The sequence below is a fragment of the Cynocephalus volans genome, chromosome 10, assembly GCF_027409185.1.
Source record: "Cynocephalus volans isolate mCynVol1 chromosome 10, mCynVol1.pri, whole genome shotgun sequence".
NCBI lineage: Eukaryota > Metazoa > Chordata > Mammalia > Dermoptera > Cynocephalidae > Cynocephalus > Cynocephalus volans.
The window spans coordinates 54909855-54932475 of record NC_084469.1 but is presented as its reverse complement, the minus strand read 5'-3'; the positions used below and the strand labels follow the sequence as shown (position 1 = coordinate 54932475).

General features: G+C 38.1%; 1 protein-coding gene across 4 annotated transcripts in view; it reads left to right on the top strand.

Moving 5' to 3' along the window:
- LOC134388657 (zinc finger protein 14 homolog) overlaps positions 1–11410 on the top strand; it is a 31869-nt gene extending 20459 nt beyond the window's left edge. For all 4 annotated transcript variants that reach the window (XM_063111885.1, XM_063111886.1, XM_063111887.1 and 1 more), the window contains one exon: positions 9705–11410. In XM_063111885.1, coding sequence (XP_062967955.1) covers positions 9705–11068 — 1364 coding nt within the window. In that variant the 3' untranslated portion in view covers positions 11069–11410. The remainder of the gene's footprint in view (positions 1–9704) is intronic.
- Positions 11411–22621: the final 11211 nt, after the last annotated feature.

Sequence of the window (22621 nt, the reverse complement as noted above, 5' to 3'; positions counted from 1 at the left end):
AGAAGAGCTGGGACTGTTTCTATTGTCTGTTTTACCTTTTGGTTTTTAGTCATTTTTCTTCTCCTGTCTAGTTATGCCTTATAATTTGTAATTGAAATGCTAGATGTTATGTTTGAAAAAGTTCAGAGGCCCTACATGATACTCTTTCTGAATGATATGTTGTCTTTTTCCACAGACAATTTAATTTGCCTCTAGCGGGCAGATAGAGGATGGGCTAATCACCTTCATTTATTCAAGAATAGTCTGTTTACTGCTTGTTCTTAGTCCCCTGTCCACATAGCCCTTCTTTGTTCTCAGCTAAAGTCTGGAATGATTATCAAGACCCTTCCTCTTTGGGGAGGATTTGAACTCCAATTTCTGTTTCTCTAGCACTATAAGATTGCCAAAATCTCTGCTAAGATCTGTGGCCTTTTAGCAGTTGCTTTCTGCTTAATTTCTTGGCGTCTTTCCATGGTAGATGCTTAAGAGTCAGCAAATACTTGAGGGGAAATTCTTTGCAAAATGTTGGCTTAATTCAACATGTGTGCTTTCTCTCCAGGACCGTGGCTGTCTAGCCCTGGCTGCTTTGGTTGTTCCTTCGTGTCATCAGGTTTTTTTGTTGTTTTCTTTTTTAAATAACTTTTTTAGTTGTTTTCAGTGGGTTAGTCTGATACCAGCTTCTTTATCAGAGTCAGAAATAAGTCTTCATTCCAATCTTTTGTTATTTATAGTATTTCTACATTTTAGAGCAAATAACATGTATATTAGTTCTGTAACCCTAATCCTCACATTTGTGTTAATATTAGTGACAGAGTTTAAAAGATTCGATGCTAATACCAATCCATGCCAATTACAGCTTAGTTTTTTTTCTTTTATTTCTAAGCCTCCCTTGCTTTTCTTTAATTTGCTCTTTATTCCTCAAGAAAGGCTCAAGGGTTCTGTCTTAATCAGCCCAGGCTGCTATAACAAAATACCATTGACTAGATGGTTTAAACAGTGGACGTTTATTTTCTCACAGTTCTGGAGGCTGGAAGTCCATAATCAGGGTGCCGGCATGGTCAGATTCTGGTGAGGGGTGCTTCCTGCCCTATGGAAGGCTGCCTTTTTGCTGTTTCCTAATGTGGCAGAAAAAGAGGGAGCTCTGGTCTCTTCCTCTTCTTATAACTGTACTGATCCTGTCGTGAGGGCTCCACCTATATCACCTCATCTAAACCTGATTACCTACCAGAGACCCCACCTCCAAATAACATCACATTGCGAATTAGAGGTTCAACATATGAATTTTGGGGGAGACACAAACATTCAACCCATAATATGAAAATTATATACTTACTAATTCTTTTTTTTTTTTTTTTTTTTTTTTTTAAAGATGACCGGTAAGGGGATCTTTACCCTTGACTTGGTGTTGTCAGCACCACGCTCAGCCAGTGAGCTAACTGGCCATCCCTATATGGGATCCGAACCCATGGCCTTGGTGTTATCAGCACCACACTCTCCCGAGTGAGCCACAGGCTAGCCCTATACTGACTAATTCTAATACACATTCGTGCACACATATTTAATTTTAGAATAGAACCACCAATATTTTTGGGGGGGGGGTTGTGGATTTTTTTTTGAGAAACATCGGTATCAATATTTGTTAGACTACTTAAATAATTTTTCAGCTAGAAAGGTATTATATATTGTAAATCACCTTCATTAAAGACACTAAACAAACTAGAAATAAAAAATAAAAGTGAGAATAAGAAATTCAAACACATACAGATAATTTGATAGCTAGTAGCAATGGGAACCACAGCTCTGCAAGAACATTAATGAAATGCTGATGAAAACTTGTTTTTATCTTTATTTTTTTATTTTTATTTTTTAAAGGATGACCGGTAAGGGGATCTTAACCCTTGACTTGGTGTTGTCAGCACCACGCTCACCCAGTGAGCTAACCGGCCATCCCTATATAGGGATCAGAACCCGTGGCCTTGGTGTCATCAGCACCGCACTCTCCCGAGTGAGCCACGGGCCGGCCCTTTAAAATATGTTAGAAAATGTGTGGGTTCACTAAGATGGAATGGTAAGGATAAAGAAATTCTCTTATTCGTGTACAAGTGTGGTCCAAATCCACATATAAATGGTATGTATTTATGTTATCTTGTTTAAATTCTTTTTTTTTATTTTCTAGTCTGTCAAAGATCTGAGTTCATAGAATTGTTTTGTTTAGGCCTCTGTTGAAGTCATTATTGTCATTGACATTCACTAATTATATTTTAAATATTCAAGAATATGAATGAGTATATGAGTCATTGAAATGGGTATGCACATGTAAGATAGAATATTCTATAAAGTTTGTTTACAGAATTTTTTTTTCATTTTCACAAACTGTACTTTTCTAACATGTATAGTCAATAGAGAGGAAAACAATAAATTAAAACTAGACAAACTATAATCATATAGCTTACTTGCTATGTGAATGTGTACAAAGGACTTTTTCCCATGATTAGCTTCCATGTACTAAAAAATGATTTAAAATAGTGACCTAAATAAGTAGAGCTTCATTGATTCCATTAATGATACCAAGTCGTAAATTAATGAATATATTTAATATGCCAGAAATTGTATTTGGTATGTAGTTTGGGGATCATAAAATCTGAATGATTCTTCCTAGTAGAATTCTATTTTTTCTTCAATTTTTTATTTTTTTAAATTTTATTATTTTATTAATTCTTTTTTTACACTCTATGATGTTGCAGAGTAGTTGGGAGGGAGAGGGAGAGGGAGAGGGGAAGGAAGTGTGATGGAAGGAGGAGGAGGGAGGAGGGGTGGGATTGAGGCCTGTGGCACCCCCACATTCCCACGGGGGAGACCAGGGGGGCTTCCAGTGGTGGCTTGGTCATTTCTGGGCCAGGTGCATATGTCATGCGGGTGTGGCAAAAGCCCTTGCCTCCCACCTCTCCAGCTCGGGAGCCTGGGGCCCTTCTTGCTGCGGCTTGGTGGTCATTGCTGGGCTGGTTGCTCGTGTTGGGGGGTTTGTGGCCAAGGCCCGCGGCCCCCCAGTGCCCTGGCTTGGGAGAGCCCGGGGCGCTTCCTGCAGTGGCTCAGTTAGAAGCGCCAATATTGTTATTAACAGTGTTTACTGAAAACAGGTTAATATTTTTATTCCAATTTTTTTGTCATCAATATCATACTGTTTTAATTATTAAAGCCTTTTTGTGTGCTTTTAATAACTTGGGATATTCCCTTCTCATTGCTCTTTTTTTCCAGTTTTCTGATCATGCTTGGTTTATTTTTTCATATGGATTTTTGAATCAATGTGTCTAATTCTAGGGAAAATAAAACTATTGGCATTTTAAAAATTTGGATTACATTGTTTTTTCATCACTTTGTTTGCACAATATGCATCTGTTGATTCTTACAGCAAGATTACATTTCCAAAGGGCAGTAAATCAATCAATCAGTCATTAGATTGGTGTATCATTCTGATAAGATACTAATTTTCTAGTTCTAGAGAATGCTTTATGTTTTTCCTCCTCTTGATGAATAAAATTTTCCACTGAAATACAGAATCACAGAGTATTAATAAAATACAAGCCAGCTTACATGCTACCTCATAGGCTTCTGGGATCTCTTGGGGAGGAACCAGTTGGTGGAGTTTCCTCTGAGAGCTGCTTTACCATAATCACGGGCAGCATTTCCTTTAGGAGGTCCCAGAATGTTGCAGCACAGGTGGGCTCATATCCTGACTTCTGTGGCTATCCTGGTAAGGTGTCTTCTGGACCCTGTGCATTATGGAGTCAGCACATGTTACCCTAATAAACACAGGCTGGTCAGTCTAATCTCATGAAGGCTGACCTGGACTTTACGAGGTCAGCTACCCAAGTTTATTAGTTGTATCTATATATTTTTGGTGAGAACAACCCAAACAAAAATATCTCCTCAATCCTTTTTAAACATATACCTAAAAGCCATTTACACAATTTAATAGTATTGATCCTCAATTCAAATCGCTATGACATTATTACATTATATCAGGCCACTTATATCTCTGACCTACAGGCTTTGTCTATTCTAGGGGATAATCTATTGACCAAAGAAAGCCATTGCAAATTGGCTTTTGGAAGGAAGTATATTTGGGCCAAGAGAAAAAATACTTTTGAGTTAATAATTAGATACTTGAGAACAAGAAATAGAGTATGGTTGACTTAGGGGAAAATTTTTTTTATATTCCTATTTTTTTAAAAGTAGACATAATTTTTTAGAGCAGTTTTAGATTCACAGCAAAATTGAGGAAAGTATTTCTCAATTGAGAAGTGCATTTTTATAAATTAATTTTCTGGGCATCTTTTTTGTGTTTAGATTTTTAAATACTTTTTAAAGTCTGGATTATTAATGGATATATAATTTATGTACATCAATCCTCTCTGTTTAGTGTCTAGTTCTAAGAAATTTTAACAAATGCTAATAGTTGTGCAACTACCACCACAGTCCAGTTCTAGAACAATTCTGAAGACTCTTCATGTTTCCAGTGTTTCCTGACTTAGTGAAATCTAGCTTTTGAGCTAAGAAACATGTTTTTAATCATGGTAAGAAAGTACTCACACATTTCTATTATCAAGTGGTTTTTTAAAAATAAGGAGTGAATGCTGAGTTATGTCAGATGCCTTGCCAGGGTCTGTGGAAATGATCATATGATTTTTGTCCTTCGAATAATTAATATCATGAATTATTTTAGTATATTTCCTAGTATTGAACTACCCTTGCATTCCTTTAATAAATGACTCTTAGTTATGATATATTTTCTTTCAGTGTGCTATGGGAGTTTTTGCATGAATTTTTATAAGTGATATTGGCATATAGTTTTCCTTTACTAGATTTTGATCCCATTTTTATGCTTACTTTAAAATAACTTGGAGTTTTTTCTTTTTTAAAAAAATGTTCTGGGCCACTTTAAATATAATTGGGTTTATGTACTTTCTAAAATTTTGATAATCTCCAAAATAATTTCTGGAGTAGATCTTTTATTACTTTTTCTGTACTTTCTTAGAAAATTACCCTTTATTGACATAGTAATCCCTTATGATTTTCAAAATATTCTATTTTGTTATTTACTGGTGTCAGTACTGTGAAGGGTCTACAATTTCACTCTACTTGCATACTAACAAGTTAGCCTGCCATGGATGCTGGCAGAAGACACAAGAGTCCTAAATGAAAGATAGAGGATTTTATTGCTCACAGCACAGCAGGCAGCATGAGCATAGGCATATTTGTGGCAGTTCCTCCTTGCCTGCAAGTCCCAGGAGGATAGTATGGATGGGTCTAGGTAGTTCTTGAGCATGCAGTGATCTGCATTATAGGAGAGGAACCCTGAGCTTAGAGAATCCAAGTCTTTCATTATGGGTAATAAGCATGCATGACCTTTGCTCCGAGGGAGATTTTACCTTTATTATACTGTACAAGTAAGCAAAGCTGCCTATTGATCCAAAGAGAGATATTATGTCTGCCTTCCAAGACTGTTTGTTATACAAACGTTCATGAAAAGATAGCCCAGAACTTTTGAACTTCTGAACTTCCTGAAAAGATAGTGCTTCTGCTTATAAGAGGTGCAAAAAATGAGTTGTCTCTGAATACCTATTTACTCTTTTCTCTTTTGTTTGAATGCTTTCCCTTTTTTCTTGTTATCTTAGCTAATGATTAATGTAGTCCACTGATTTTTCCAAACAACCCATGTTTTTTATTTGTGTATTTCATTCTTTTTCTGTTATCTAATTAATGAAATTCTGCTTTCATTTTAACTTATTCCCTCTTTCTGTTTTCCTTAGTATACTTTGTTGTTCATTTTCTAACTTTGAATGGGACACTTATTTTTTCTTTCATTTTTATTGCTCTAAGAATTTAAATATATCTATGAATTCTAAGATCTGTAGCTATATTTAATAGGCTCTTTATAATGTGGTATTTTTGGTGTTATTGTTTTCTAGAAGTTCTACACTTTATTTAGTAGAGTTTTAAAAATTTGACTTGAAGAAGTCTCTTGATTTTATGATTTTTCCCCCATTTTCTTTCATAGTGATCAGAGAATATTGAGTCATTTAAACAGTTTTATGTTTATAAACAGTCACAGAAAAAAGTTTTCCTACCTCTCCTATAACATCTCATGCCATCTCTATGCCTTCTTCATTTAGCATTTAGATTTTCTTCATGCAAGGACCCCATCTGGATCACTATCTTTTTTTTTTGACCGGTAAGGGTCATCGCAACCCTTGGCCCGGCGTCATCCGAACCACGCCCAGCCAGTGAGCACACCGGCCATCCCTATATAGGATCGGAACCTGCGGCCTCAGCGCTGCCAGCACTGCACTCTCCCGAGTGAGCCCGGGCCGGCCCTGGATCACTATCTTTGAGCCCACATCCATCATAGTCTTTATTTTTACTCTGTTGCACTTGAGTGATCCCAGACCCCTTCCATATCTGACAGTCATTCTACTGTACTTGATATTTACCATGTATTTTTGCTCAGGAGTTTATAAGCCTTTTATTGTTGGCGTGATTGAAAGATACTAGAGATAGTTACTTTGGCTGTGTAGGAATGGAAAGGAGCACATCTGGGAAGGATATGGAGGAACAAAAGTTTGAGTAAATGTAGAATTGATAAGTAACACTATAAACTCTAGTGGAGATAAGTAAATCATTTTATTTATTTTTATTTTTTAAAATTTTTATTAAATCATAATTATACATATTTTGGGGGTTCAGCATTGACATGTGTTGATCAAATCAATATTACTAGCATATGTATTTTTACAAGTCATACTTATTCTTTATGCCCCTTGTCCAATCTCTCCCCATCCCCCTCTCACTCCCCCCACCCCCCTCTAGCTAACGCTAGATTTCTTCTCTCCTTCTGAAAGGGTAATGGTTACTCTGTTGATTTGTTGCCTAGATGATCTGTCCAATGCTGACAGGTGTGATCAGGTCCCCCAATATTATCATAGAGCGGATGCTTCTTCTGTCATTCTGGAATGGGCTTTGTGGAGAGAGACATCCTCTTTTCTTTGGTCTCTGCTGTTTTTGGCATGCTCCTTGGTGCTGGTAGTGTGCCTGGTTGTGGGAGGGGTGTCCAGTCCCCGCCTCAATGCCTCAGGACCCCAGGTGGACCCCAAAGCACTAGTGGTGTGCCTGGTTGTGGGAGGGGAGACTGGTCCTTGGCTCCATGCCTCAGGTCCCTGGACTAATTTTTTTGTCCTTTGCTTACTTCTAAAATGGGGCAACTTCCTGTGGGGACTGATACTTGAACTGTGTCGTTTAGCCAAATTGCTACTTTGCAGCTGATTCAGTAGGGAAGGCTTTTTGTTCAGCTCAGGTTTTAATGGTTTACTTTATAGGTACTTCTGGCTCTCCAGAGACCCAGTGCAACTTGGTTGTGTAGAAACTCTGATCTGGGCCTGAGTCTTTTCATCAAACTGCACCTCATGCGATTCTATATTCCTGACCAGTCTCCTCTGAGTGGTCCTTTGCTGATTAGGGTGCCGGTCAGCTGTCCTTGCTGTGCCCCCAGTGTTCCGCAAGTGGACCCATCTCCCCCACCACCCGTGCTGCAAACACTTTCCATGGGATGGACCATGTGCTGGTCCCTTGCGATGACTCACCAGCCTCTGAGTGACTCCTTTTTTTCAGTTGTTGTGGCTCCTTGCTCCTATGTGGGTCTATGGGAACCGTATTAGTGGTCTTGCTGTCCTGGGGGACACCAATGCCCTCTTCTCCCCTGCCACCTCCAAGCAACTTCATCCAAAGGGCACAGCTGCGGCTTTTGCCAGCTCCTGCTCCATGCATTTGGCAGCTCCCGCCTTAAAGTGGCCAAGGCACGAAATGGTTGGAGTGTTTTTTTCTGTCTCTCATCGTGGCTTCTCCCACCTTCATGCACTCCGTAGGTCTCTCCTTCTCTTCCCCTGAGCCCTGGTGGCCCCAGCTTGGCTGCTGTTGCTTTTTTATAGTTGTAAAGTGGTTGATTTGTGGGAGAGGGTGATGCTGGGGACTGTCTATTCCGCCATTTTGATCGGAAACCAAGTAGATCGTGTTAGTATGGTATGAAAGATGAGAGACAGATGTACATATTCATAGATGGTTATGTAATTACGGAATTAAATTAGTTATATCTATTGGGTTTGGGGGGTTTGTTATTTAATGGTGAAGTTAGAGATTGTTTCTGCCCCTGGGGAAACTTAGTAGTAAAAAAAACCAGAATAACAAATGAGAAGACTAATAAACTTATTTTTTCAAAATTGGGAAAAGCACTATAAAGATGAGTAAGGATAGAGCATGAGATGCATAGACTTAAATAGGGTCAGCAGGAATAGCTTTCTCAAACGGTGATTTTTGATTTGAGACTTGAGAATGAAAAGAAGCCAGCCATGTAATATCAAAGGATTCCTGAAAGAAGGAGAAATGTGTGAAAAGTTCTATTTAACAGAAACAGTTGTAGGGCATTTTGTGAGCTGAAAAGAGGCGAGTATGGCATGAATAGAGAGTAAATGGGAGAGAACTCGTGTTGATAAGCAGAAGCCTTATTTTCCAAGCTCAGGTATTTATATTTTATTCTAATGATAAGGAGATATTATTGAAAACATTTAAGTAGAGAAAAATATTGATCAGCATCAGAATAATTTCTTGGAGAATATGAATAAGAACAAAACAAAAACATGCACAGGACCTACTCCTGTAGGTTTTGTTCCAGTCAAGAATACCTCTGTATAGTTAACAGATCTCCAGGTGATTCTTATACACACTTAAATCAGGGCTCCACTGATTTGACTTGTTTCCCTAATCACAAATCCTACCTCCACTCCTGGACTCTATTTATTCCCTGTGTTTTTCTTGCCTTTTTTCAAAATGTGAGAGTACAATCTGTTCCATGATGCAAATTAGTTTAATAGTGATAGGGAATAAAGCTGTATAATGTGGAAGGTAGTTGGTTAAGAGAGAGTTTTCCTAGTTGAGTAGAGCTAGGTTTGTAAAGGTAGATTTATGACATTCAGCAGGAAAGGCAAAAGTCTTCAACTTGATGCTTATTGTCAGGAGCCTTTTCACTTCTATTTTAAGAAAATTAGTATTAAATGCCTACACCCAAGTTTCCCTTCCCAGAGACATACATCATCAAAATTGCATGGCCCCTGGCCAAAGACAGGCTTTAACTTCTCCCTATTTTCACTTTAATGGTGTCCTCACTGACTGAGGACTTTTTCATTTGCAATGCCTCAGCACCTGAAATCCAGCATTTCTGCTTTATTTTTGTGCATTTTAATATCCACGAAGCGGCCTTCAGCCATGCTGAGTTGCCTTTTAGATTATCCCTTGAGATATCAACTATTATTATTGTTAGTGCTCTGCTAATAAGGTTGCATAGAGTTGAGTGGTCTGTTTCAGCCCTATTTTTCTTATGATTGCAGTTATTTTTGGTGTATAATTTTGTAGAAGATAAGGGTTTTTTTAGGTATACATATGTGGTATGTGGTACTTTCTAAAAGGTTCATGGAAAGGTTTGTGTTATCTTTCAATTCTATTTTTCCACGAACTTTTTGAAGTACCCTTGTACTGTAGCAAAAATGCCTGTGTTTAAAAGAGATCTAATCCATTCACTTGTAATAGGCATTATTTTAGGTGTCTTTTATTTCTTTACAGAAATTTCTTTCTTTTGAAACTGGAAAGCAGCATGAGTTTGCTTTCTTGTTTTCTTTCAGATTTGGAGTCCGGATACAAGATCAATAGTTTATCTCCAGAAAAGGACATTTATGAAATATATTCATTCCAGTGGGAGATAATGGAAAGAATTAAAAGCTATAGCCTTCAGGGCTCCATTTTTAGAAATGACTGGGAATGCAAAAGCAAATTTGAAGGGGAAAAGGAACCGCAAGAGGGATATTTTGGGGAAGTGAAAATTACCTCTGAAAAAATGACCACTTACAAAAAGCACAATTTTCTTGAATATCAGAGAGTTCATAATGGAGAAAAGATATATGAATGTAAGGAATGTAGGAAGACATTTATTCGTCGCTCAACACTTAGTCAACACCTAAGAATTCATACTGGTGAGAAACCTTATAAATGTAAGGAATGTGGGCAGGCCTTTAGACAACGTGCACACCTTATTCGACATCACAAACTTCATACTGGTGAGAAACCCTATGAATGTAAGGATTGTGGAAAGGCCTTTACAGTGCTCCAAGAACTTACTCAACATCAGAGACTTCATACTGGTGAAAAACCCTACGAATGTAAGGAATGTGGAAAGGCCTTTAGAGTACATCAGCAACTGGCTCGACATCAGAGAATTCACACTGGTGAGAAACCCTATGAATGTAAGGAATGTGGGAAGACCTTTAGACAGTGTACACACCTTACTCGACATCAGAGACTTCATACTGCTGAGAAGCTCTATGAATGTAAGGAATGTGGAAAAGCCTTTGTGTGTGGTCCAGAACTTAGAGTACATCAGAAAATTCATTTTGGTGAGAAACCATACACATGTAAGGAATGTGGAAAGGCTTTTAGAATATGCCAACAACTTACTGTCCATCAGAGTATTCATACTGGTGAGAAACCCTATGAATGTAAAGAATGTGGGAAGACGTTTAGATTAAGGCAACAACTTGTTCGCCATCAGAGAATTCATACTCGTGAGAAACCTTATGAATGTATGGAATGTTGGAAAACCTTTAGTAGTTACTCACAACTTATTTCACATCAGAGCATTCATATTGGTGAGAGACCCTATGAATGTGAAGAATGTGGAAAGGCCTTTAGACTTCTCTCACAACTTACTCAGCATCAGAGTATTCATACTGGGGAGAAACCTTATGAATGTAAGGAATGTAGAAAACCTTTTAGACTGCTCTCCCAACTTACTCAGCATCAGAGTATTCATACTGGTGAGAAGCCTTATGAATGTAAGGAATGTGGTAAGGCTTTTAGACTTTATTCATTTCTTACTCAACACCAGAGAATTCATACTGGTGAGAAACCCTACAAATGTAAGGAATGTAGAAAGGCCTTTAGACAACATTCACACCTAACTCAACATCAGAAGATTCATAATGGAATTTAATACTAGAAAACTTTTCAAATGTACATTATGTCACAGAATATCAGAAGATGCATTTTTGAGATAACTGTATGCTCACAACTGAGCATAAGACATTTTATGTTAGAGAAAGGATATGTTGTTTTAAAAAGTCTTTCATCACCATTCAAACATTGACTATCTTCAGTAAATTCCTGTGACAGAATAATGTAATGAATGCAGGGAAATCTTTAGCCTTATCTGTCATTATCTCTATTTCATCACTTTACCCCCAGTGTGATATGGGCCAAGATACTTAAACTCCTGTGCCTAGTTTTACTAACTTGTAATATGGTGATAGTAGTATTTATATGTATTAGTTATTTATTGCTGTGTAATAAATGGCTACAAACTTAGTAGCTTAAAATAGTGCACATTTATTATCTCACCATTTCTGTGGATTAGGAGTCCAGGCATGTCTTGGTTGGGTCCTCTGCTTTAGGGTCTCTCACAAGCGAGAGCTGGGATCTCATCTCAAGACTCGACTGGGGAAGGATCCACATTCAAGGTAACATGGTTGTTGCCTTCATTCATTTTTTTCAAGGGCTGTTGCATTGCGAACCTCAGTTTTAAGCTGGTGTTAGCTGAAGGCTGACTACAGTTCTTTGACATAATGGCCTTGTCAACATGCCTGCTTGCTTCATCAAAGCATATAAGCCAAGAACACAATAGAGTCTGCTACCAAGATGGAAGTTACAATCTTGTATAATATAATCGTGGAAGTAACATTTTATTGCCTTTCCTGTCTTCTGGTTAGAAGTTAAGTTACAAGGCCAGCCCACACTCAAGAGAGGGAATTATACAAGAGTATGAATAACAGGAAATAGGACCTTTGGGAGCCAATTTAGAGTCAGCCTGCCACACTGTGTTAACAGGATTGTTGTAAGGAGTAAGTAGTGAATATTTGGAAGAATAGCAGTCATGTAGTATGTATTCTGTAAATATTATCTATAATTGTTACCATCATTAGTTTTAGTGAATTCATATCTAAAATTGATCCTTTAGAAGTTATAAATGTAGAAATGCCTCCTATCACCTCTCAGCACTTATTAATATTAAAATAATTTATTCCAGGTAAAATCTAGGAGAATATAGTGAGTGTAAGAAGTTCTTCATCACTTGACCTGCATCAGAAATTTCATGCCAAAAAGAAACTCTATGTATTTTGTGAATGTGAGGTTAAGAGTACAACTGTTGAAGAATCAGAGCAATATGAAATGATTTTTTTCATAATTCTTAAAAGCAAATGGCTTACAATCTGTATTGTCTGACCATAGTTCAAGATTAACTAGAAACTATGAAAAAGATGGCATAAAAGAAACTAAACATTTGGGGATTTAATATTGTGTGTGTGCACATTTGTGCATTAGTTAAACTCCTGTCTGAAGGAAAGAAGACATTGTTCCATTGCAGTCAATGTACTTTTTGATACTCAAAGTGTACCATCTTCAATCAGTGGGAGTTTCATTTTGATTTTTTTTGGTGTGACCCTACCAGTAGTAGTTCAATAGTTGGTTATGGCTGCAAATTTTGGTCAACTGTGGAAGATGCTAGGGTACCAACTCATTATTCTTAAAATCAATAAATAAGGGTGGAAATCAACATCTGTTTTCTTTTTCCCACATAAACCAAATTTCAGGGTCACCCAAACACATTCAAGTGGGGTTTTTTGTTTGTTTGGTTTTAATTTAAGAAGTCCAACCAGTAAATTCAGAAAGAATGATAGGATTAGAAAAAAATCACCATTCTCTAGATCCTAATGGAATAATGGGTCCAGAAAATGATCTTCAATGGATTCTAAAACTATTAGGTGAAAGATTTTATAGTGAGATTTACATAGTGGATTTGTCACGCTGACCACCTCTCAACCCTTTGATCAATTTTAACATCAATAAAAATGGGATTATCAGACAATATGCACCACCTGATAGAATGCAGTAGGAAGTACTCACCATTAGCTGTGAAGATTTATTGCCAAAATAATGAACTGAAGGAATTACCTTTAAATCATACTCTAAAAACAAGAATTTGGGGAATAGATGAACAAAGTAAATGGCACCACAGAGAAGCAACCAATCAGATCCAGAACGTGTAAAATTCTACAGAACAAATGACCTAATTTCTTCAACTAATGAGTGGCATGAAAAAGAAAAGAGGAAAAACAGTTAACGGATTACAAGAGACTCAAGAGTCATATCAGCTAAGTTCAGTATGTGAGCATTACTTGGACCTGGTTTGAACAAAATGTAAAAAGACATTTTGGAGACAGTGGGGGAAGTGCGGACATGGACTGAATATTAGATGATATTTAAACATTAATTTTGTTAAGGATGATAATGTCATTGTGGTTATAAAAAATAGAACATCATCTGTGTTAGAGATAAATACATACTTATGAAATAAGATATAGAAGTTTGTGTTAGAGTATTCCAGCAACTAAAAAGAATTGGCAAAGAGAGCTGGAAACTAGATTGATAAAATATCTCTAATTATTGAAATGAAGTGGTTTGTTCATGCGGTTCATTGTTCTAATATTTCTACTTTTGTATGTGTTTGAAATTTCAATAATAAAGTTTTTAAAATCAAAACTGAAATTACAGTCTATTTAGAAACAAATGGTAATGAGATGCCTGCATATCTAAACTTGTCAAATGTCACCGAAGTTCTATTCAGTAAGAAATTAATGCCCTTGAATGTACTAAGGAAATTTTGCTTGTGAGCTCAGTCTGCGTCTTCACTAACCCACAGTGCCAACATGGGGCCCATCATACAAATACATGTGTTGAAGGAATGAATAAGCATTTACGTCAAGAAACCAGAAACAAAAAAATAAGACCAGTACAAGTAGAGAAGCCAAGTACAGTAAAAAGTAGAAATTAAGAGAATAGACAATAATAGACTTGATTCATTGTTAATAATGACTAGATTTTGGCAGGTCTAATCAAAGAAAATGAAAGAACACATTTAGGCCATTAATGATGATAAAGGTAACAACTGCAGATTATCAAGGAAATTTTTTGCATTTAAGAACTAGGGCAATAGTCAGAGGATGGGTTCAGGAACCCACTTCACCCACTGTGAGATAGACCTGAGCTAAAACTCCATTGATTATCTGACCTTCATAAGCTCCAACTCTGATAGTGACATTTTGGGTCCCCTGGAATTACCGTCAGTTCAGAAACAGTGTCCAACAATCCCCAAAAGGTCTGATTTTTTCCCTTTTCCCGCATGTGCAATCACCCTTTTAAAAGGCTGCAGATCCCTTTGGGGAAGGCTGGAAGAAAGACTGGCAGTGGCTGAGGTTCTTCCTTAAGGGGACCTGGCCTCCACTTCATTCAAGGTGTTCTGGGTTTGTAAACTGGCTCAAGTTTGGGGAATTGATAGAGAAACTGTGACTCTCTGTCTTTATCATTCAGGTTAGACTTTTGTTTAATTGATCTAGAACTTTTCTGCTCATAGATCAAGTAAGAATTTAGTAGACTTCCTATCTATTTCACTTCTAGGGACACTGTGATCAGCTAACAGCCAATGTAATAGGTGTCCATGAGTCAGATTATTCTGATTACTGATCTGACTTTGGTGTTCATTATGGTAATCACAGCCATCTTCCTTTGGCAGCTGAGAGTAGCCCCTTGGTCCCTACCACCCAAAGACCCAATTACTCTTATTGCAGTTATGTTTCCCAATTTAGTAGCAGCAGTTTGCACTGTAAATTCTGGCCTGCAGAGAAGAGCAATCGTAGAGTTCATCAAGGATGCTGGGGCTTACCTCCAAATTTAATTCTCTCAGAAATGTGTCCTCTGGACCTTCTCACAGTGGGTGAGTAGATAGTGACAAATTCACTCTAACATTTCAGTCTCCCTAGGCCTTTGATTCCTTCCTCTACAGTAAACCAAGGCAGGTTTGGCATTTCTAGCTCACTTACTATGAGCCACCTTTTTGGTCCATGTTTCAGTGAAGCCAAACTGTTAGAGCTCTTTCTGACTCCTTGAGTGACAATGTTAAATGCAGGATCTCTGCTTATTGGTCCCTGTATTAGTCCATTTCTGTTGTTTATAACAAAATACTTGAAACTGGGTGATTTATAAAGAAAACAAAATTTATTGCTGACAGTTTCTGAGGTTGGGAAGTCCAAAGTCCAGGGAGCATTGCTGGTGAGAGCCTTGGTGGTGGCGACAGTGATGGCAGAGTATCACATTGCGAAAATGGTGGAGCACAGAGAGAGCAGAGAGTAATCTCCTCATTCACTCTCCTTTTAAAGCCCCCAGAACCATGCCCATGACTACCACTTTTAATCCATTCATTATGGCATGGTCCTACAATCTAAATGCATCTTCCAAGCCCCACCTTTCAATTAGCATGATAGGATTTCCCACCCTCAACAGTTACAGTGGGGATTAAGCTTCAATGAGATTGGGGAGACATGCAGTCTACTACCGGCCCAATAAATTCTGCCTGATCCAGCTTTATGTTTCTTCTACCATTATCCTATACCCTTAAGATTGTTTCCCATGCATATTCCCCCATATTTCTGTCTGTATAAATTTTTTTTTAATTTTAAAAGTCGAGTAGTTCTTTTGGAGTGTAGTGCATGTCCTCAGAGTTACACTTGCACTTCACCTTTAGGATCCTGCTGGTACTTAAATCTAGTTACAGATCTAGAAGCAAAGAGGGGCAATGTGGTTGGGTCCTAAGGAAAATCAGCAGTGTCTTGCAGGACAGCTGCACTCAGAGTGGATATTACAGTTTCCTAAGCCAATGCAGGGTTAATCTCCTTAAACGCAAATGTGGAGGCTGCTTTTAGTGTCAAAGACGCATTAGAATTTAGGGGCTCAATGTCCCCAGCTCTATCAGAGTCTTCGCAATCATCCTTATTCCAACTTTCAGGATTCTGTTCCTTCCAATCAATGCCCCACTTTAACAGAAGACACTCTGTGAAGCTGGGAATCCAATTTGCATTGTAATTCAGCCACTTGCAGAATGAGATTCTGGGTTTGGATTTTAGCAATCTCAGCCCTGCAGCTATAGGAGATAAGGTCTCTTTCTGGGCAGGTGTAGAAGCTTTCAGTCATTTATACGGTGCTTGAGCTGGGAATTCAAACTCTTAGCTCATCCTTTTCTTTCCTCACTTTGTCCAGTGACACTGGAAGCAGCCAGCCAGTTTTAATATGCTCATTAGTAAGACTAACGTTCAAAGATATCATATACTTGGTCACTCAGATTCTTGCCTCTTGTAAGTATTTGATTAAGAGTATCTAATGTTGGTATTTCGCATGTCTCTATTACCACATCAACCATGGACTATAAGTACTCTCTTTACTACTGGACATAGAGCCATTTACATCTAATCAGAATAGAGAGTCAGAAAACCTAGATCCTATTTAGAAAATTCATGCTTAAAATACTATTCCTCTAGAATTAATTCTGGTATCAAAATCTGTATTAGTCAGTGTTCTCCAGTAAAACAGAACCAATAGGTTCTGTGTGTGTGTGTGTGTGTGTGTGTGTGTGTAGTGTATTCCTGTAATTTTATGTGTGCATAGTGAATTCCTATACTGTAATTTTATGTTGCCTGGGCATCCATTTTGAATGTAAGTTAAACTTTCTCATATCAGAAGCAGGGCTTAGTCACCCTTGACAAAGTTTCTCAGTGTGGTTGATCCAGCTATCTGCCTTATACAACCACCTCCTGTTTATCACTTTCCTATGTGAGAGCTAGATACCACCTACTTGATTCACTCCGCTGACGCCCCACATCCCCCATGGACTGTGCAGATATGCCACAGTGACTACCTCTCAGTCACAGCATGACTCCACAGAACTTGTGTACTTGCTGTAAACCCACCAGTTAGAACTTTTCCTGTGGGAAATGAGCTTGGGCAATGTCCTAGACACCAGCAAAGCTTGGGCTCTCAGGTCCCTCACTCTCTCTCTCTTGCTCCTCACTTGTTGGTTGTGCATACATGTATCAGATGTTTGCCCCCTTTCCCTTGCCCCTGCAAGGCATACTGCCCTCTTCTCTCTGGAACTGTAAGTAATAAACTGCTTCTGTTATTTCATGTGTTTTGTTGTGTTGCCTCACCTGTGACTCACCTGACTGATTCACCTCAACTTAAACTCTTCCCTGGCCAGGGGCTATCTCGGTAGGGATATACTGGACACAGGTCAGACAAGAGCCACAGGCATGTCTGCTAGTATAAGCAAGTTTCCTATGAGAGGGACACCTTGTCACAGGTTGGACACTTTGGCATTAAGCCATCCACGAGGATGAAGTATTCTGTGAAGACTCACTGTAAGTATCTGCAACCAAATTCCATGGAGCCCTGCCAGAGAGAGAGACCTTAAGACCAAATTAGAAAGAAAGGAAAAAACCTGACAGCAGCTGTGTGTGTGTGTGTGTGTGTGTGTGTGTGTGTGTGTGTGTGTGTGTGTGTGTGTGTGTGTGTGTGTGTGTGTGTGTGTGTGTGTGTGTGTGTGTGTGTGTGTGTGTGTGTGTGTGTGTGTGTGTGTGTGTGTATGAATATATGAGGAAGAACTGATGGTGTGGTTTAAGTTTATAGGCCATCAGGCTGGAGACCCAGGGACGAGCTAATGTTGTGGTTCAAGTCTGAAGTCTGTCAGGCTAGAGATTAGAGTAGAGCTGATGTTGCAGTTCAAATTTAAAGATCATCTGCTAGAGAATTCCTTCTTGCTCAGTAGGTCAGTCTTTTGTTCTATTCAGGCCTTTAAGTAATTGGATGAGTACCACCAACACTGGAGAGAGCGTTCTGCTTTACTCAAATCCACTGATTTAAATGTCAGTTTCATCCAAAAACATCTTCACAGAAACATTCAGAATAATGTTTGACCAAATATCTGAGCACTGTGGGTCAACCAAGTTAACACATAAAATTAAGCATCACAAAAAGATATTAAGAACTATGAATAAGAAGTAAGTAGGCTTTACTCAATGGATTGTTTAATTAGTAGGTTCCACTCAGATTATTTTAAAAGTCAATAAAACTTTGGGAGGCCTGTTCTTCAGAATTAAGTGTGATTTTAGTGTTTCAAGTAAACTGAAAATTCTCTCAACTGCATTTGTTAAGAGAGCCAAGGTATTATTGAATATGAGAGAACGGAAGAATACTGAATGCCAACAAAACCACGGTAATCCCTTTGATAAATCTGAATGGCATAGATGCTGAAGTAAGAGAACAATTTCCTGATGATTACAACTCTCACTATAATATCTGTTATAATGGACTTTCTAACCTAACAACCAATATACTATGCATACATGACATAGAATGAAATGGAAACAACTTACTCTTAAGACCCAAATTTAAGACACTTAAGTTATAAATCACTATATTAGGGAGGATTATAATTCTACCATGCCTCAATCTATGTAACTAATAACAACAGTAGAACTGAAAGAGAAAATACTCAAATTGCTTTAGAAGATACAGAAAAAAAATTCTTGTGGTTTTGGATTTTCAAAAGTAGAGTCATTTGAAGGCTGGATCAACCCTGAAAGTAACTCACTTCTTATTTAAAAATTTATTTTTGGGCCGGCCCGTGGCTCACTCGGGAGAGTGTGGTGCTGATAACACCAAGGCCCCGGGTTCGGATCCCATATAGGGATGGCTGGTTCGCTCACTGGCTGAGCGTGGTGCTGACAACACCAAGTCAAGGGTTAAGATCCCCTTACTGGTCATCTTTAAAAAAATAAGTAAATAAAAATAAAAATAAAAATTTATTTTTAATGAACAAATAAATGTACATATTTATGGGGTACAGTGTGACATTTCAACACATGTACACAATTTATAATAGTCAAATCAGAGTAACTGGTATATCCATCATCTCATATATTTATCATTTCTTAGCGGTGAGAACATTTAAAATCTTCTTACTATTTTAAGATGTACAATATACTATTGTTAACCACAGTCACCCCGTTGTGTTTTGGAACACTAGAGCTTATTTCTCCCATCTAACTGTAGCTTTGTACCCATTGGCCAACCTCTCCCCTTCCCCCATCCCTTATACCCCTCTTATCCTCTACTTTTAGGAAGTGAGGATGAGGGGGAACCTAGCAATTGGTAGAGAGACATTTCTGATTGCTAATGAAGGATGTGTTGGGCCAGGAGAATCCCTGGATGGAAAGCAATCTTGAAAAGGTCTTTTTATACTTTGTAAAGGGGAGGAAGGAACAGCTCTTTGGGAACTGCCTTTGGGATCCATCTATAACACCTGAACTCTGGATGGAGAAAATGAAGAAACAGAGCATGGCTAGGTGCTCCCTTTCCAGTAGGAGTGTTAAATCAGGTGGAATTCAGTGACCAAGATTACGTATAGTGTCATTCCTTCTGGATTCAATTTGTGAAGAGGTAGGACCCTCTTTATAAAAGGAAAGCACAGTAAAACATTTAAGTTCTGCTGGACCAGAGAGTCCAGCAATTAAGAGGACTAGAACAAGCTCCATCTTGCTCTTGGAGGAGTTTCTGGTTGTGGATGGAGCTGGCTTGATTGAGTGATTATTCACCTGTGCCCGTGATCCACTGGTGTTCTGGTAAATATTTAAAAATAGACTGGGGGACAGAAAACGGACAGTCCTGGTTTGTAGCATTTGCCTGTCTCCACAGTATGAGTATTCCTACCATCGCTGATTTCACACCACCAGTGAAAATCTCTAAACTCAGATTGAACAGAGAGGTGAAAAGATGCATGTCATTGGTTCTCACAAACCAGTGCCACCTGCCTTGATCCCTTAGAGTTGAAGTGTGGTCCAAACAGTACCTTCAAAACCCAGAAGCCAACAGAGCCTACTATTCCCTTTTCCTTGGTAATCCGATAATCCAGAAGATTCCCTGATGGTCCTCTCAGGCATCTGCCAAATACCCTGATGAAAACACCAGGGATGTAAGGATCCTTTTCCAAAATGTTAAATTTGAACTTTGTTTCAATTAATTATTTTCCTGTGTAATCTCTGCCAATAGAGATTTCAAACAATGATTATTAAGTTTATTTTCTCATGAGAAATAATCTGGCTTTGATTAAAAACAATTTATCTAATTTTCTTGAAGAATTTTGGCTAATTTCTATAGGTTTCTTGTTCTTTATATTCATGGTTCATTGTTCCATGCTTAGGGTACTTTCAAGCAGTAAATTTACTCATAAGCAAATATTCTATAAAGTTTCATTTTCTCAATAACATTCAGTAATAACTTTAAGTTTCTAAATCTGACTTCCAAACTGTGTATTTTCTATTCAATGATGCTTAAAAATTTTGGAGACATTATGATATGTAATATGTAATAGGATATGATTTATCTTCTTCAGATACCTTTGTGTACATTTGATTCCTTTCTTTTTCAAAGGCTTTTAAAGAGTCATTTAACTTAGCTACATAGATCAATTTCTTCAAAGCTCCATTTGTTTACTTGTCTAAGTGGTCTCCATTTTCTTTTCTTCCTTTCTCTCTCTCTTTTCTCTTTCTCTCTCCCTTCCTTCCATTCTCTCTCTTTGTCTCTCTCTTTTTCTTTCTTTCTTTCTTTTTCTTGGCAGCTGGCTGGTACAGGAATCTAAACCCTTAACCTTGGTGTTACCAGCACCATGATATAACCAAGTGACTTAACCAGCTAGCCCACGTGATCTCCATTTTCTAATTCATCAGTTATATCAAATTCTAAGTTATCACTATCTACATTATCTTCTGTAAGAGAAGCAGCCCTGATCTCATCTTTGGCAAGTATCCAGCCAGATGTTTGGTCTGACTTTATCATTGTGAACTTGCTTCTCATATGCTCTAAAGCTCTCTATCTATCGTTTTTTTCTGTTTAGTAACTTCACTCAATCTTTCTTCCCATTGCTCACCTTCTTATGAAATCAGATTTATGCTTTCCTAAAGAAGGAAGTGTTCATCCAAACCATTCCTTATTGCTATGTTTTCCCCCTTCATCTGTACGGTATTTCTTTTAGGGCCTTTGGCCATAGCCACTTGAGATTGGTAGTTTGATACTTCTAGGGATAAAATCCTTCTTTAAATGTTAACCCTTAATTTGGAACCTTTAGATTTCTTTTATTTTTTCCAGTTCTTCTGAAGTGCCAAGTTTAACCTCCCAAGTAAAGCTGAGTCTTTCCAGGTTTTTCAACTGACTCCAAATATAAAATTTCTGATAATGTTTTCTCAAAGTGTCCTCAATTAAAGATGGCTAGAGACTTTCATACTCTTTTTTTTTGATGAGGCTAAGCTTGTCAATTATTTTCTTTTAGTTTTCCCATTAGTGCAGAAACTCTTATAGCAACCTCTTTGCCCCTGCTCTGTGAAGCTGTCCTTCAGCTATTGCTCATCTGGTTGGATGCACATGCTATCATCTCCCTTGGAAACCCATGGGCATTTGGACCTAATCTCAGATATCCCAGCAATATTGCCACTGTCTTGCATAGCATCTCTAGGAGGAGCTGAAGGTTGAAAGTTGTGATTGTCAGTAGGCCTTCATGGCACCAAAGACCACCATAAAGTTGCAATATGTTGTCAGGTCCCTACCAGCCACAACAAACTTTAGAGAACACAGTCAAGCTTTTGATTCAGAAACATACTAGTGACTGGCAGCCAGGGCAGACTTTTAGGAGAGGTGGCTATTGTTAAGGCAAGTACAATAAAGTGGTATTTCCCAATATTTTTCTCATCATGGCACATATAGAAAATGATATTATATGATTTCCATGGGGAAATGGACAAAGCTACCCAAGGTCAGAGATGATGGGCCCCAGGGGCTGTGGCTATTTCAGGGCCTGCCTTGATTCCAAGAGGCCTCAGGGCAATGATATGTCAACCTTCCCACCTGAAAGGAAGCATCAGGCCAGGCTCTGTGAGATGTTGCAGATGGATCCCACGGGGCAGTTCTCGAGGGAAAAAACTCTGGTCCTTTCCCTCTCCTGGAAAGCATAAGCAGATATTTCCATGCTTGCTCTCTACCCAGAGATCTCCCTGGCCCAGCACCTCTTTGGTAAATTCACTTATTAATTCTACTAGTTTACTGTGGGTTCCTTAGGACTGCTACATGGACAATCATGTCATCTGTAAATGGAGATAGATTTATTTCCTCTTTCCAAATTTTCTGACTTTCATTTTTGGTGCGTGCCTTATCACACTATCTAGGACCTCCAGTTAATACTGAATAGAAGTCTTAATAACAGTTATTCTTGCCCTGTTCTTGATATTACAGGGAAAGCATTTAGCACTTTACCATTAAATATGATGTTACTTGCACTGTTTTTTAGATATGTTTATCAGTTTGGAGGAGGTGTCCTTCTATTTCTAGTTAATAAGATTTTTATAATCATAAATGGGTGTAGAATTATGTCAAATGATTCTTTTACATCCTTGAGACAATCATATGATTTTTCTAATTTATTCTGCTTCTTTGGGGAATTATGCTAATTGAATTTTGAACATAATACCAATCCAGCATTCCTGGTATAATGCCATAATTGTCATGATTTTTAATATATTAATTTTATTCACTATATTAAAATCACTTCAGTTGACAT